Source organism: Sardina pilchardus, chromosome 1 (assembly GCF_963854185.1).
Source record: "Sardina pilchardus chromosome 1, fSarPil1.1, whole genome shotgun sequence".
Taxonomy (NCBI): Eukaryota; Metazoa; Chordata; class Actinopteri; order Clupeiformes; family Clupeidae; genus Sardina; species Sardina pilchardus.
Window position 1 is genome coordinate 37,304,351 of NC_084994.1, and position 18,519 is coordinate 37,322,869.

The 18,519-nt window shown below is 37.7% G+C and overlaps 1 protein-coding gene across 1 annotated transcript in view; it reads left to right on the plus strand.

Annotated features, from left to right (window-relative positions):
• The first annotated feature begins 421 nt into the window (after window positions 1–421).
• The window catches only part of LOC134078581 (NACHT, LRR and PYD domains-containing protein 12-like), a 34,281-nt gene continuing 16,183 nt past the window's right edge, over window positions 422–18,519 (plus strand). The window contains exon 1 of the mRNA XM_062534606.1: window positions 422–1,048. Coding sequence (XP_062390590.1) covers window positions 422–1,048 — 627 coding nt within the window. The remainder of the gene's footprint in view (window positions 1,049–18,519) is intronic.

An 18,519-nucleotide genomic window follows, 5' to 3' on the forward strand; every position in this document is an offset into this window, starting at 1 on the left:
TGTGTGTGGACAGAGTGCTGATCAGTTTTTCTACTTTGTCACTGGTGGTGCTGGAACAGGCAAATCACACCTTATCAAATGCATCTACGCAGAGGCATCAAAAATACTCCGCAAGTTACCCTGCATCACAGAGGAAAGAGACATGTCCATGCCCACTGTCCTTCTCACAGCATTTACTGGCACAGCAGCCTTCAACATATCTGGCAAGACACTGCATGCTGTCCTGAAACTACCGAGAAGCCTTAAGCCACCTTACCAGTGCCTTGGAAACTGTCGAGATGAAGTGAGAGCGACCTTGTCTAATGTTCAGATAATCATCATTGATGAAGTGTCCATGGTATCAAAACCACTTTTCATGTATGTTAACTGGAGGCTTCAAGAAATCAAAGGCAGTAAGAAACCTTTTGGGGGAATTTCTGTAATGGTTTTTGGCGACTTCTTCCAGCTCCCTGCACCAGGCAAAGCTAAACCTCTCTGTGTATACGAGGATCATGTTCTTGATTTCTGGAAGGACCAGTTTCAAATTGTTACTCTGACAGAAATCATGCGTCAAAAAGATGACGTGCCATTTGCAGAACTACTCAACAGGCTAAGAGTGAAACGCAAGGGAGAGGCATTAACTGAAGCAGACAGAGCTCTTCTTACCCAGGCCGTATGTCAAGCTGAAGACTGTCCCAAAGACGTCTTACATCTTTTTGCAACTAATAAAGAAGTACAGCAACACAATGCAAACACCATCTCTGCTCTGTACTCTGAACTGGTCAATGTCGAAGCCCATGACTACAGAAAAGATCCTCAATCTGGACGCATGGCAAGAATGAGAGAGCCTGTCAAAGGATGTAAAGGAGAGTTACCTGATAGACTAGAAATCGCTGAAGGTGCCCCTGTGATGTTGATCAGAAACATAGACGTGGAAGATGGCCTAGTAAATGGCTCATTTGGAAAGATTGCTAAGATTGTTTATCAAGTCCAAGATGGCAAGAAAAATGTAAAGATGGTTGGCATTGAACTAGACAGCCCAAATGCAGGTCAGAGACATCGCAACAAGGTACCAGGACAGCCAGATAATTTAGTGTACATTGAGAGAATAGAGGAACCTCTGAGCAAGAAAGGAGTCAGGAGATTAATGCTACCATTTGTTCTGTCCTTTTCCTCAACGATTCACAAGGCTCAAGGTATGACTAGAGACTCTGCTGTGGTTTCACTGAACCGAATTTTTGAACCAGGTATGGCATATGTGGCTCTAAGCAGAACAACCTCACTGCGTGGCCTACGCATCATTGATTTTGATGAAAAACATATTTATTCAGATCCAGAAATCACACGTTCTTTGGAAAGCATGCAAAAAGCACATTTTGGAAATGCAATGCCCCTTCTACATTGTCTCCCATCAGTCAGCTCATCATCATGTCTAAAACTGATCCATCATAACACAGAGGGACTATCAGCACATATTGATGATGTCAAGAAACACCATGAAATGTGCCTTGCAGATATTTTATGTTTCACTGAAACACACCTTTTCGGAACCTTTGTCCCAGACAATATCCAGCTGGAAAACTACCGTATGTACAAGCGCAACAGGCATGTGTCTTACTCAACTCTTACTCATCTACAGAAGAATGGTGGAGGAGTTGCACTGTCATGTGCCATACCTGCAGGGAGTGACTGACCTTGAATTCCTGGTAGTGAAAGTGGTGGCCCCAGTTTCAGCACTAATTGCAGTGATTTATAGACCACCAGATTACAGCACACATTTATTCATCCCAAATCTCTGTCATCTGTTGGACTCATTACATGTTATGGCTGATGGTCCAGTTATTGTCTGTGGGGATTTCAATGAGAACCTATTGGCTGATGGAAGGAAGCCCATCTTTGATTCATTTCAGTCCAGAGGTTTCACAAATCTCATTACGACTGCTACCACAGAGAAGAACACATTGTTGGACAATATCTTCATTTCTGATCTCCAGCACTGTGCCCATTCAGGTGTTTTACAAACATATTACAGTTATCATGATCCTATATTTTGTATTTTAACTTGATTGGTCTCCTGAATCTGACGCCTTTCACATCATTCAAAATGGAAATACATCGCAGAATCCCACGCATTAATCAATAGGAAAGTAACTTAACCTGAACTTGAACTAAACAAGAGCTTAAACTTGAAATACCTGAACTAAACAAGAGCTTCAACTTGATATACCTGAACTTGAACTAAACAAGAGCTTACACTTGAAATAACCTGAATTTGAACTAAACAAGAGGTTAAACTTGAAATATAAGGTCCTCCTCATCATCCTGTGTGCTTATGTGACTGGCACATAAGATGATGGGGTCACGCTGTACAACTATTCTCTCCCTCTCTCTCTCTCTCAACTCTCCCTCTTATCTCTTCTCTCTGTCTTGTCATTCAACTCCCTCTGTTCCCCTCTCTCTCTCAACAATCCCTCTCTGCCTTTTCTCTCTATATTAAAACATTACATAGTACCATTGATATATACTTATTAATACTAACCATCATGACTTGTAGCAATACTAACCCATTTTATGTCTCTCTTTCTTCTCCCATATCTCACATGTGAGGAAACCCTCTTTAACATTCATCAGCCATCATTGTGTCTTGCCCTTATCACACCTGAAGTCCCATCCCTATGACTGCCCTACCATCGCCTGTTTCTGTCCCCTTCCCTGGATTCCTGGCCCGCGCACCCTAGTGACCCACTACTTGCCCAATGACAATGTCTAATCCCTATGGACAATTCATTCCCTACACTGGACTATTTGAACCTTCTGACACTAAATGGGATTCATGCATTATCATACTGGTTACAGTATCCTACCTCTTGGTAACATATACTGTATCTCAGGTGGCTTTAAACACTATGTTCTATTATCTACACCTAACTAACCTATTAACTTCTCATGTAGCCTATGTCACTGTCCTGTTACTGACCCTAGGCAGATAGGTCAGGCCCTTGAGTCGTGGATCTGTCCGAGGTTTCTTCCTATATGTCTCTCCAATTCTAGGGAGTTTTTCCTCGCCCCTGTTACTCATGGGCTCTCTGAATGTTTAACACTCGGTAACTGCCATGAGATGTGTGTGATGTTTTGGCGCTCTATGAGAATAAATAAATTAATATTGAAATGGAATTTTAATGACTGTGAAGAGTATTCTGTCAGGCAACATTTTTTATTTCTGATCCCAAGCACAGCATTAATTAACTTAGCTACATTAGCTGCTAGCAAGCATTAGCTATACATTAAACATCCATGAAACTATCTGCATAGATAGCAACATCCATTAAATTATCAATCAACATTCATTAAACGGTCTGTATTCAACTTTTAAACTCCTTACTTTTACACCAATAACTTTCATTAAACTACAACCATCATGTCTACCCTTGCAGCACCTTTGTAACCATGTCTTCATGATCTGTTTTAACCAAATAAAATAATTTGACATCACAATTTTTGCATTTTCATGCACTCGTAATTCCCTGGAATTGCTTTCTCTAGTTCTTATTATCGATATTATAGTCTTCAGTCACTTTTTGTGCGTTCAATTCAGCTTCAACCGTTCGACGTAGAAACTTCATTCAAACTGCGCTGCGTAGGTCTTACTTAGGTGACTTCAGCTATGTAATTTTCAACTTTGAAAACTTTATCGTTTAATTTATATGAATTTTTTAAAACATTTTTTCTCCCATAGACTTAACATTGGATTATGACATCACAATTAAGTCGTTAAGCAATTAGAATCTTAAGCCAGGTGTTCAAAGCCACCTGGCAGCAACTCTCTGTCTCAGGCTTTCTGGCTCTCTTAAGACTACATATCCTGTTCAACTGTTTCCTCTACCCACAACTGTTTCAAAATAAAAGTCCTCATCATTTTTGCATTTTCATGCACTCGTAATTTCCTTGGAATTACATCTCTAGTTATTATTTTTCTTCTAACGTTTTTGTGCGTGCAATTCAGCTTGAACCGTTTAACGTAGAAACTTCATTCAAACTGCGCTGCGTAGGTCTTACTTAGGTGACTTCAGCTATGTATTTTTCAACTTTGTAACTTTTATACTTTTTGAACTATTAAATAAAAACTATTAAAATTCCCCCCATAGACTTAACATTACGATTATGACATCATAATAGGGCAATTAGAATCTTATGCCAGGTGGCCAGTCCAGCTGCAGCAGCTCTCTCTTCCTCAGGCTTTAAGCATACAATCTCTCTGTGAAGACTACATATCCTACATTAAACTGTTTCCTCTTTCCACAACTGTTTCAAAATAAAAGTCCTCACTGCAATAATACACTATTGAATCATTTAACTGTTGAAAATACTCAACTATTTAGCTGTTCAACCATTCCAACTGTCAGTTATCATCAACTATGCCTCCAGTCAACTGCATGAAACCTCCACGTACCTAGCAACCAACATAGCAACCATTAAAATTAAGCTTTTATGACAGTTTCCATAGCAACCAACATGATTATACTACAGTAACTTCTTTATTTCTGATAGTGACCATCATGGATACCCCAGCAACAAATGTTTCAAAATAAAAGTCCTCACTAGCAAGTTAGCTAGTTAGCATGGTTAGCATAGTTAGCATTTTTAGCATAACTGCTAGAAATCATTAGCTTAGTTAGCTAATCAACCTGGTTAGCATTGTTAACATAGTTAGCATTGCTAGCATAGTTAGCATTTTTAGCATAACTGTTAGAAATCATCAACTAAGTTAGCTAATCAACCTTGTTAGCATAGTTAACATGGTAAGCATTGTTAGCATAGTTAGCATTTTTACATAACTGTTAAAAATCATTAGCCAGGTTAGCTAATCTGGTAATCAGGTTAGCTGATTCAATTTCAAACTGTCTATCTTCGCACTATCAACTTTCAAAAACTATGAAACCACCATGTCTACCCTAGCACCTTACACCTTAGTAACCATATCTACATGATTTATCTGTACATTTTTGCATTTTCATGCACTCGTAATTTCCTTGGAATTACATTCTCTAGTTATTATTATTCCGCTGATCAAATTCATTTTTTCTATTCAGCTTGAACCGTTTAACTTAGAAACTTCATTCAAACGTTGCAACGTAGGTCTTAAATAGGGGAATGCTGCTAAGTATTTTTCAACTTTGCAACTTTTATACTTTTTAAACTATAAATTAAAAACTATTACAAATTTCCCCATAGACTTAACATTGGCCTCTATGACATCACAATCGGATCATTAAGCAATTAGAATCTTATGCCAGGTGGCCAGCCCCACCTGCAGCAGCTCTCTCTCTCTCTCAGGCTACATACACTGGCTCTCTTAAGACTAGACAGTTAAATTGATTACACCTGTATCTGTATCCACTACTCTCAGTAGAGAGCTGTGTCTCTCCAGTCTACAAGAATATAAGGCACATTCCATCCAACTTTCTATCCATTCATCTTCTTCAGACCATTCACTCATCCACCCATTAAACTGTCTATCAACATCTATTAAACAATCTGCCTATCAACATCCATTTAACTCTCTGTCTATCAACATTAATTAGACTATCTACATTCAACTTTTAAATGATTTACTCTGTCTCAGGCTTTAAGCACACTCTCTCTTAAGACTAGCCAGTTAAATTGATTACACCTGTATCAACTACTCTCAGAGAGCTGTATCAGTGTCTCTCTTAACAAGAATATAAGGCACATTCCATCCAACCTTCTATCCATTCATCTTCTTCAGACCATTCACTCATCCACCCATTAAACTGTCAATCAATATCTATTAAACAATCTGCCTATCAACATCCATTAAACATTCTGTCTATCAACATTAATTAGACTATCTACATACAACTTTCAAAGTATTTACTGTGGGTGCCTCTCAAGCAGCGTTTATATGTCCTACCTCGCTCCTCGATCCTCAATGATCTACATAAAGAAAGATAGAAGAAGGGCTAGACTATCCCATTGTTGCCGCTCCATCATTCTTTATGTAGATCAGTGAGGATTGAGGAGCGAGAGAGGACGCGTAAATGCTATATGAGAGGCACCTTCTGTCTCAGGCTTTAAGCACACAATCTCATTTAGACTACAGATTCTGTTTCACTACTTCCTCTGTCCACAACTGTTTCAAAATAAAGGTCCTCACTGCAATAATACACTATTAAATCATTTAACCATTGTAACTACTCAACTATTTAACTGTTCAACCATTCCAACTGTCAGTTATCAACTATGCCTCCAGTCAACTACACGAAACCTCCATGTACCTAGCAATCAACATACCAACCATTAAAATTAAGCGTTTATGACCGTTTCCATAGCAACCAACATGATTATGCTGCAGTAACTTCTTGCTTCCTGATAGTGGCCACCATGGATACCCTAGCAACAAATGTTTCAAAATAAAAGTCCTCACTAGCAAGTTAGCTAGTTAGCATGGTTAGCATAGTTAACATTGTTAGCATAGTTAGCATTTTTAGCATAACTGCAAAAAACATCTAACTAAGTTAGCTAATCAACCTGGTTAGCATTGTTAGCAATTTTAGCATTGTTAGCATTTTTAGCATTATTGCTAGAAATCATCAGTCAAGTTAGCTAATCAACCTGGTTAGCATTGTTAGTTTAAGTTAGCATTGTTACCATAGTTAGCATTGCTAGCATAGTTAGCATTTTTAGCATAACTGCTAGAAATCATTAGCTAAGTTAGCTAATCAACCTGGTTAACACTGTGAGCATAGTTAGCATAGTTAACCTTTTTACCATTACTGCATGAAATCAGTAGCTAAGTTAACCAATCAACCTGGTTATCATTGTTACCATAGTTAACATTTTAACATGAATAGAAATCAGCAAATCAAAATGTTTCAGCTTTAAACTGTCTACCTTCACACTATCAACTCTCTGTAAACTATGCAACCACCATATTTACCCTAGCTACACCTTGGTAATATCTACATTATCTATCTATTTTTGCATTTCATGCACTGGTAATTCCTTGGAATTGCATTTCTAGTTATTACAGTGCATGAAAATGCACTGTACTGTTCTTCCTAGGCTTCTTATTATTCCACTACTTCTTCTAACGCTCGCAATTCAGCTTGAACCGTTTAACGTAGAAACTTGATTCAAACTTTGCTACGTAGGTCTTACTAAGGAGACCTGTGCAATGTATTTTTCAACTTTGTAACTTTTATACTTTTTAAACTATAAATTAAAAACTATTAAAAATTTCCCCATAGACTTAACATGGCTCATTATGACATCACGGCAGCAATTAGAATGTTACCCCAGCTGGTCAGCCACCTGGGCACCAACTGTCAGTTTCTCTCAGGCTTTAAGCAGACAATCTCTCTGAAGACTACATATTCTGTTCCCCTGTATCCTCTGCGCACAACAGTATCAAAACTAGAAATGCAATTCCAAGGAATTACCAGTGCATGAAAATGCAAAAATAGATAGATAATGTAGATATGGTTACTAAGGTGTAGCTAGGGTAAACATGGTGGTTGCATAGTTTACAGAGAGTTGATAGTGTGAAGGTAGACAGTTTAAAGATGAAACATTCCAGTTCTAACTTAGCTAATGATTTCTAGCAGTTACGCTAAAAATGCTAATTATGCTAGCAATGCTAACTTTACTAACAATGCTAACCAGGTTGATTAGCTAACTTAACCGATGATTTCTAGCAGTAATGCTAAAAATGCTAACTATGCCAACAATGCTAAATTTGCTAACAATGCTAACCAGGTTGATTAGCTAACTTAGTTGATGATTTTTTGCAGTTATGCTATAAATGCTAACAATGCTAACTATGCCAACCATGCTAACTAGCTAACTTGCTAGTGAGGACTTTTATTTTGAAACATTTGTTGCTAGGGTATCCATGGTGGCCACTATCAGGAAACAAGAAGTTACTGCAGTATAATCATGTTGGTTGCTATGGAAACAGTCATAAACACTTAATTTTAATGGTTGCTATGTTGGTTGCTAGGTACATGGAGGTTTCATGTAGTTGACTGGAGGCATAGTGGGTGATAACTGACAGTTGGAATGGTTGAACAGTTCAATAGTTGAGTAGTTTCAATGGTTAAATGATTTAATAGTGTATTATTGCAGTGAGGACCTTTATTTTGAAACAGTTGTGGACAGAGGAAGTAGTGAAACAGGATCTGTAGTCTTAATGAGATTGTATGCTTAAAGCCTGAGACAGAAGGTGCCTCTCATAGCGTTTACGCGTCCTCTCTCGCTCCTCACTGATCTACATAAAGAATGATGGAGCGGCAACAATGGGATAGTCTAGCCCTTCTTCCATCTTTCTTTATGTAGATCATTGAGGATCGAGGAGCGAGGGAGGACATATAAACGCTGCTTGAGAGGGACCCACAGTAAATACTTTAACAGTTGTATGTATATAGTCTAATTAATGTTAATAGACAGAATGTTTAATGGATGTTGATAGGCAGATTGTTTAATAGATATTGATTGACAGTTTAATGGGTGGATGAGTGAATGGTCTGAAGAAGATGAATGGATAGAAGGTTGGATGGAATGTGCCTTATATTCTTGTTAAGAGAGACACTGATACAGCTCTCTGAGAGTAGTTGACACAGGTGTAATCAATTTAACTGGCTAGTCTTAAGAGAGCCAGAGTAATCTTAAAGTCTGAGACAGAGTAAATCATTTAAAAGTTGAATGTAGATAGTCTAATTAATGTTGATAGACAGAGAGTTTAATGGATGTTGATAGACAGATTGTTTAATAGATGTTGATAGACAGTTTAATGGGTGGATGAGTGAATGGTCTGAAGAAGATGAATGGATAGAAGGTTGGATGGAATGTGCCTTATATTCTTGTTAAGAGAGACACTGATACAGCTCTCTGAGAGTAGTTGACACAGGTGTAATCAATTTAACTGGCTAGTCTTAAGAGAGCCAGAGTAATCTTAAAGTCTGAGACAGAGTAAATCATTTAAAAGTTGAATGTAGATAGTCTAATTAATGTTGATAGACAGAGAGTTTAATGGATGTTGATAGACAGATTGTTTAATAGATGTTGATAGACAGTTTAATGGGTGGATGAGTGAATGGTCTGATGAAGATGAATGGATAGAATGTTGGATGGAATGTGCCTTATATTCTTGTAGAATGGAGAGACACAGCTCTCTACTGAGAGTAGTGGATACAGATACAGGTGTAATCAATTTAACTGGCTAGTCTTAAGAGAGCCAGCCTGAGACAGAGTAGATTGTTTAAAAGTTCAATGTAGAGCGTCTAATTGATGTTGTTGATAGGCAGACTGTTTAGAATGGGTGGATGAGTGAATGGTTTGAAGAAGATGAATGGATATAAAGTTGGATGGAATTAGGAGGACTTATTTTGATACTGTTGTGCGCAGAGGATACAGGGGAACAGAATATGTAGTCTTCAGAGAGGAGCCTGAGAGAAACTGACAGTTGGTGCCCAGGTGGCTGACCAGCTGGGGTAACATTCTAATTGCTGCCGTGATGTCATAATGAGCAATGTTAAGTCTATGGGGAAATTGTTAATAGTTTTTAATTTATAGTTTAAAAAGTATAAAAGTTACAAAGTTAAAAAATACATTGCGCTGATGTCCTAAGCAAGACCTTCGTAACACAGTTTGAATGAAGTTTCTACGTTAAACGGTTCAAGCTGAATTGCGTGCGTTAGAAGAAGAACTAGAAATGCAATTCCAAGGAATTACCAGTGCATGAAAATGCAAAAATAGATAGATAATGTAGATATGGTTACTAAGGTGTAGCTAGGGTAAACATGGTGGTTGCATAGTTTACAGAGAGTTGATAGTGTGAAGGTAGACAGTTTAAAGATGAAACATTCCAGTTCTAACTTAACTAATGATTTCTATTCATGTTAAAATGTTGATTAGCTAACTTAGCTAATGATTTCTAGCAGTTACGCTAAAAATGCTAATTATGCTAGCAATGCTAACTTTACTAACAATGCTAACCAGGTTGATTAGCTAACTTAACCGATGATTTCTAGCAGTAATGCTAAAAATGCTAACTATGCTAAATTTGCTAACAATGCTAACCAGGTTGATTAGCTAACTTAGTTGATGATTTTTTGCAGTTATGTTAAAAATGCTAACAATGCTAACTATGCTAACCATGCTAACTAGCTAACTTGCTAGTGAGGACTTTTATTTTGAAACATTTGTTGCTAGGGTATCCATGGTGGCCACTATCAGGAAACAAGAAGTTACTGCAGTATAATCATGTTGGTTGCTATGGAAACGGTCATAAACACTTAATTTTAATGGTTGCTATGTTGGTTGCTAGGTACATGGAGATTTCATGTAGTTGACTGGAGGCATAGTGGATGATAACTGACAGTTGGAATGGGTGAACAGTTCAATAGTTGAGTAGTTTCAGTGGTTAAATGATTTAATAATGTATTATTGCAGTGAGGACCTTTATTTTGAAACAGTTGTGGACAGAGGAAGTAGTGAAACAGGATCTGTAGTCTTAATGAGATTGTATGCTTTAAGCCTGAGACAGAAGGTGCCTCTCATATAGCGTTTACGCGTCCTCTCTCGCTCCTCACTGATCTACATAAAGAATGATGGAGCGGCAACAATGGGATAGTCTAGCCCTTCTTCTATCTTTCTTTATGTAGATCATTGAGAATCGAGGAGCGAGGGAGGACATATAAACGCTGCTTGAGAGGGACCCACAGTAAATACTTTAAAAGTTGTATGTAGATAGTCTAATTAATGTTGATAGACAGAATGTTTAATGGATGTTGATAGGCAGATTGTTTAATAGATATTGATTGACAGTTTAATGGGTGGATGAGTGAATGGTCTGAAGAAGATGAATGGATAGAAGGTTGGATGGAATGTGCCTTATATTCTTGTTAAGAGAGACACTGATACAGCTCTCTGAGAGTAGTTGATACAGGTGTAATCAATTTAACTGGCTAGTCTGAGACAGAGTAAATAATTTAAAAGTTGAATGTAGATAGTCTAATTAATGTTGATAGACAGAGAGTTTAATGGATGTTGATAGACAGATTGTTTAATAGATGTTGATAGACAGTTTAATGGGTGGATGAGTGAATGGTCTGATGAAGATGAATGGATAGAATGTTGGATGGAATGTGCCTTATATTCTTGTAGAATGGAGAGACACAGCTCTCTACTGAGAGTAGTGGATACAGATACAGGTGTAATCAATTTAACTGGCTAGTCTTAAGAGAGCCAGCCTGAGACAGAGTAGATTGTTTAAAAGTTGAATGTAGAGCGTCTTATTGATGTTGATAGGCAGACTGTTTAGAATGGGTGGATGAGTGAATGGTTTGAAGAAGATGAATGGATATAAAGTTGGATGGAATTAGGAGGACTTATTTTGATACTGTTGTGCGCAGAGGATACAGGGGAACAGAATATGTAGTCTTCAGAGAGATTGTATCCACGATATTCCGCAGCCAACATTGGGGGTCGCCATGAAGCCGAGACGGTTTTCTATTTCCGGCGAAGCTGCATTGTATCTGTTTTAACGTGACGGTTTACGGTGCTTAACATATCATAACGCATATAAAAGTTAACTTTTCTATTTTATATCGGTTATATATAATGTAGTATATACATGCTGAGGGCAGAATTGTCAACATTTCGAAAGAAATCTAAGTTGAGGCATAATCTAGTTAGCTATGGAGAACGCACATGTTAACAGAATGAACGGAAGTTGAAAACAGTATCGTAACCATCGCAACGATACATATTTCCGGGTTAAGGAAAGAGGTGGATAGTTAAAGCCAGAGAAACTGACAGTTGGTGCCCAGGTGGCCGGCCACCTGGCCTAAGATTCTAATTGCTGCCGTGATGTCACAATGAGCAATGTTAAGTCTATGGGGAAATAGCTCAATGTTAAATCTATGGGGAAATCGTTTTTTAATTCATAGTTTAAAAAGTATAAAAGTTACAAAGTTGAAAAATACAAAGCACACATGGCATAAGCGAGACCTACGCAACAAAGTTTGAATGAAGTTTCTACGTTAAACGGTTCAAGCTGAATTGCGTGCGTTAGAAGAAGATTAATAACTAGAAATGCAATTCCAAGGAATTACCAGTGCATGAAAATGCAAAAATAGATAGATAATGTAGATATGGTTACTAAGGTGTAGCTAGGGTAAACATGGTGGTTGCATAGTTTACAGAGAGTTGATAGTGTGAAGGTAGACAGTTTAAAGATGAAACATTCCAGTTCTAACTTAACTAATGATTTCTATTCATGTTAAAATGTTGATTAGCTAACTTAGCTAATGATTTCTAGCAGTTACGCTAAAAATGCTTATTATGCTAGCAATGCTAACTTTACTAACAATGCTAACCAGGTTGATTAGCTAACTTAACCGATGATTTCTAGCAGTTATGCTAAAAATGCTAACTATGCTAACAATGCTAACTATGCTAACTAGCTAACTTGCTAGTGAGGACTTTTATTTTGAAACATTTGTTGCTAGGGTATCCATGGTGGCCACTATCAGGAAACAAGAATTTACTGCAGTATAATCATGTTGGTTGCTATGGAAACGGTCATAAACACTTAATTTTAATGGTTGCTATGTTGGTTGCTAGGTACATGGAGGTTTCATGTAGTTGACTGGAGGCATAGTGGATGATAACTGACAGTTGGAATGGTTGAACAGTTCAATAGTTGAGTAGTTTCAATGGTTAAATGATTTAATAGTGTATTATTGCAGTGAGGACCTTTATTTTGAAACAGTTGTGGACAGAGGAAGTAGTGAAACAGGATCTGTAGTCTTAATGAGATTGTATGCTTAAAGCCTGAGACAGAAGGTGCCTCTCATAGCGTTTACGCGTCCTCTCTCGCTCCTCACTGATCTACATAAAGAATGATGGAGCGGCAACAATGGGATAGTCTAGCCCTTCTTCCATCTTTCTTTATGTAGATCATTGAGGATCGAGGAGCGAGGGAGGACATATAAACGCTGCTTGAGAGGGACCCACAGTAAATACTTTAAAAGTTGTATGTAGATAGTCTAATTAATGTTGATAGATAGAATGTTTAATGGATGTTGATAGGCAGATTGTTTTATATTGATTGACAGTTTAATGGGTGGATGAGTGAATGGTCTGAAGAAGATGAATGGATAGAAGGTTGGATGGAATGTGCCTTATATTCTTGTTAAGAGAGACACTGATACAGCTCTCTGAGAGTAGTTGACACAGGTGTAATCAATTTAACTGGCTAGTCTTAAGAGAGCCAGAGTAGGCCTACTCTTAAAGCCTGAGAAAGAGTAAATAATTTAAAAGTTGAATGTAGATAGTCTAATTAATGTTGATAGACAGAGAGTTTAATGGATGTTGATAGACAGATTGTTTAATAGATGTTGATAGACAGTTTAATGGGTGGATGAGTGAATGGTCTGAAGAAGATGAATGGATAGAATGTTGGATGGAATGTGCCTTATATTCTTGTAGAATGGAGAGACACAGCTCTCTACTGAGAGTAGTGGATACAGATACAGGTGTAATCAATTTAACTGGCTAGTCTTAAGAGAGCCAGCCTGAGACAGAGTAGATTGTTTAAAAGTTCAATGTAGAGCGTCTAATTGATGTTGTTGATAGGCAGACTGTTTAGAATGGGTGGATGAGTGAATGGTTTGAAGAAGATGAATGGATATAAAGTTGGATGGAATTAGGAGGACTTATTTTGATACTGTTGTGCACAGAGGATACAGGGGAACAGAATATGTAGTCTTCAGAGAGGAGCCTGAGAGAAACTGACAGTTGGTGCCCAGGTGGCTGACCAGCTGGGGTAACATTCTAATTGCTGCCGTGATGTCATAATGAGCAATGTTAAGTCTATGGGGGAAATGGTGATAGTTTTTAACTAATAGTTTAAAAAGTATAAAAGTTACAAAGTTGAAAAATACAAAGCACATATGGCATAAGCAAGACCTACGCAACAAAGTTTGAATGAAGTTTCTACGTTAAACGGTTGAAGCTGAATTGCGAGCGTTAGAAGAAGAAGTTTAATAACTAGAAATGCAATTCCAAGGAATTACCAGTGCATGAAAATGCAAAAATAGATAGATAATGTAGATATGGTCACTAAGGTGTAGCTAGGGTAAACATGGTGGTTGCATAATTTACAGAGAGTTGATAGTGTGAAGGTAGACAGTTTAAAGATTAAACATTCCAGCTCTAACTTAACTAATGATTTCTATTCATGTTAAAATGTTGACTAGCTAACTTAGGTAATGATTTCTAGCAGTTACGTTAAAAATGCTAATTAAGCTAGCAATGCTAACTTTATTAACAATGCTAACCAGGTTGATTAGCTAACTTAACCGATGATTTCTAGCAGTAATGGTAAAAATGCTAACTATGCTAACAATGCTAAATTTGCTAATAATGCTAACCAGGTTGATTAGCTAACTTAGTTGATGATTTTTTGCAGTTATGCTAAAAATGCTACCTATGCTAACCATGCTAACCATGCTAACTAGCTAACTTGCTAGTGAGGACTTTTATTTTGAAACATTTGTTGCTAGGGTATCCATGGTGGCCACTATCAAGAAACAAGAAGTTACTGCAGTATAATCATGTTGGTTGCTATGGAAACGGTCATAAACGCTTAATTTTAATGGTTGCTATGTTGGTTGCTAGGTACATGGAGGTTTTATGTAGTTGACTGGAGGCATAGTGGATGATAACTGACAGTTGGAATGGTTGAACAGTTCAATAGTTGAGTAGTTTCAATGGTTAAATGATTTAATAGTGCATTATTGCAGTGAGGACTTTTATTTTGAAACAGTTTTGGACAGAGGAAACAGTTAACAGGATATGTAGTCTTCTGAGAGACTGTATGCTTAAAGCCAGAGAAACTGACAGTTGGTGCCCAGGTGGCCGGCCACCTGGCGTAAGATTCTAATTGCTGCCGTGATGTCATAATGAGCAATGTTAAGTCTATGGGGGAAATTGTAATAGTTTTTAACTAATAGTTTAAAAAGTATAAAAGTTACAAAGTTGATATATACAAAGCCCACATCGCGTAAGTAAGATCTACGTAACACAGTTTGAATGAAGTTTCTATGTTAAACGGTTCAAGCTGAATTGCGTGCGTTAGAAGAAGAACTAGAGATGTAATTCCAAGGAAATTACGAGTGCATGAAAATGCAAAAATGATGAGGACTTTTATTTTGAAACAGTTGTGGGTAGAGGAAACAGTTGAACAGGATATGTAGTCTTAAGAGAGCCAGAAAGCCTGAGACAGAGAGTTGCTGCCAGGTGGCTTTGAACACCTGGCTTAAGATTCTAATTGCTTAACGACTTAATTGTGATGTCATAATCCAATGTTAAGTCTATGGGAGAAAAAATGTTTTAAAAAATTCATATAAATTAAACGATAAAGTTTTCAAAGTTGAAAATTACATAGCTGAAGTCACCTAAGTAAGACCTACGCAGCGCAGTTTGAATGAAGTTTCTACGTCGAACGGTTGAAGCTGAATTGAACGCACAAAAAGTGACTGAAGACTATAATATCGATAATAAGAATAAACAGCATAACAGTAGAGTGCATTTTCATGCACTCTAATAATAAGAAGATGAAGAAGTTGAAGACTAGGAAGAACAGTACAGTGCATTTTCATGCACTGTAATAAGAAGCCTAGGAAGAACAGTACAGTGCATTTTCATGCACTGTAATAAGAAGAAAAGGAAGAACAGTACAGTGCATTTTCATGCACTGTAATAATAAGAAGTAGTAGAAGAAGAAGAAGAAGAAGAAGAAGAAGCCTAGGGATAACAGTACAGTGCATTTTCATGCACTGTAATAAGTCCTCCTAATTCCATCCAACTTTATATCCATTCATCTTCTTCACACCATTCACTCATCCACCCATTCTAAACAGTCTGCCTATCAACATCAATTAGACGCTCTACATTCAACTTTTAAACAATCTACTCTGTCTCAGGCTGGCTCTCTTAAGACTAGCCAGTTAAATTGATTACACCTGTATCTGTATCCACTACTCTCAGTAGAGAGCTGTGTCTCTCCATTCTACAAGAATATAAGGCACATTCCATCCAACATTCTATCCATTCATCTTCTTCAGACCATTCACTCATCCACCCATTAAACTGTCTATCAACATCTATAACAATCTGTCTATCAAGTAAGGGATAATCAACGACGCGCCGTGCGTTTATAGGAAAATAATGCACGTTCGAAGTGGTAATAAGGACCCGACGCCGCAGGCGGAGGGGACTTTACACTTCGATAAGTGCATTATTTTCCTATAAACGCACAGGGCGCGGAGTTGATTATCCCGCTTATACCACTGCTACTATCATTTTCGTTTATATTGCCGCCGTCTTAGATACAACATTGCTGTTTTTACCGTTACATTCACATTGGCGAATTAATATTCAAGTGTAATAAGCCCAAAAGAAGGGAACTACTTCATAGCCGTGCGGTATATAGAAAAATAATGCACGTTCCAAATAGCGCATCACAATAGGAAATTTGACCAAGCAGTGGTATAACATCCATTAAACTCTCTGTCTATCAACATTAATTAGACTATCTACATTCAACTTTTAAATTATTTACTCTGTCTCAGGCTTTAAGAGTACACTCTGGCTCTCTTAAGACTAGCCAGTTAAATTGATTACACCTGTGTCAACTACTCTCAGAGAGCTGTATCAGTGTCTCTCTTAACAAGAATATAAGGCACATTCCATCCAACCTTCTATCCATTCATCTTCTTCAGACCATTCACTCATCCACCCATTAAACTGTCAATCAATATCTATTAAACAATCTGCCTACCAACATCCATTAAACATTCTGTCTATCAACATTAATTAGACTATCTACATACAACTTTTAAAGTATTTACTGTTAGTCTGTCTCAAACCGACTACTTCCGTGAGTACACTTTCGTACAGCACCCTATGTGCCCTGTGTGCTTACTGGCATAGTGTGCACATTTTAACAGAATAGTGTCGTCTCATATCAAACGCTAACTTCACGGAAATGACGATCGTAACGTTTAAATATGTTTTTATTGGTGTCCTCAATTCCACCGTGACATGGTTGTACTGTGTCAAAACATGAACAGTTTATGTTGTAACTTGCTTGTACCTCTGTAAAGTGTGTTTTCCACAGCTGCTGCTTCAGATTTCTCTACCGCTATTTCTACGAGTTTGAAAATACTCCATCCCCTTCCGTTAGTTAGCCAACATGGCGTCCGTTGAGGGCGAGAAGTGTCCAGCGTTCCACACTCAACTTTTTGACCGTTATGAGTGCACCATCCGGGGACTTGCAGTGCCCTTCGTATCGTTCGAAATTTCAGTGTGAACGCCCTCACGCACTCAAATTAAGTATTTTAAGTGCAGAAGTGCGCGGTTTGAGACACAGTGTGTGGGTCCCTCTCAAGCAGCGTTTATATGTCCTCCCTCGCTCCTCAATGATCTACATAAAGAAAGATAGAAGAAGGGCTAGACTATCCCATTGTTGCCGCTCCATCATTCTTTATGTAGATCAGTGAGGAGCGAGAGAGGACGCGTAAACGCTATATGAGAGGCACCTTCTGTCTCAAGCTTTATGCATACAATCTCATTAAGACTACAGATCCTGTTTCACTACTTCCTCTGTCCACAACTGTTTCAAAATAAAGGTCCTCACTGCAATAATACACTATTAAATCATTTAACCATTGAAACTACTCAACTATTGAACTGTTCAACCATTCCAACTGTCAGTTATCATCCACTATGCCTCCAGTCAACTACATGAAACCTCCATGTACCTAGCAACCAACATAGCAACCATTAAAATTAAGTGTTTTTGACCGTTTCCATAGCAACCAACATGATTATACTGCAGTAACTTCTTGTTTCCTGATAGTGGCCACCATGGATACCCTAGCAACAAATGTTTCAAAATAAAAGTCCTCACTAGCAAGTTAGCTAGTTAGCATGGTTAGCATAGTTAGCATTGTTAGCATAGTTAGCATTTTTAGCATAACTGTAAAAAATCATCAACTTAGTTAGCTAATCAACCTGGTTAGCATTGTTAACAAATTTAGCATTGTTAGCATAGTAAGCATTACTGCTAGAAATCATCGATTAAGTTAGCTAATCAACCTGGTTAGCATTGTAAGTAAAGTTAGCATTGCTAGCATAATAAGCATTTTTAGCGTAACTGCTAGAAATCATTAGCTAAGTTAGCTAATCAACATTTTAACATGAATAGAAATCATTAGTTAAGTTAGAACTGGAATGTTTCATCTTTAAACTGTCTACCTTCACACTATCAACTCTCTGTAAACTATGCAACCACCATGTTTACCCTAGCTACACCTTAGTAACCATATCTACATTATCTATCTATTTTTGCATTTTCATGCACTGGTAATTCCTTGGAATTGCATTTCTAGTTATTAAACTTCTTCTTCTAACGCTCGCAATTCAGCTTCAACCGTTTAACGTAGAAACTTC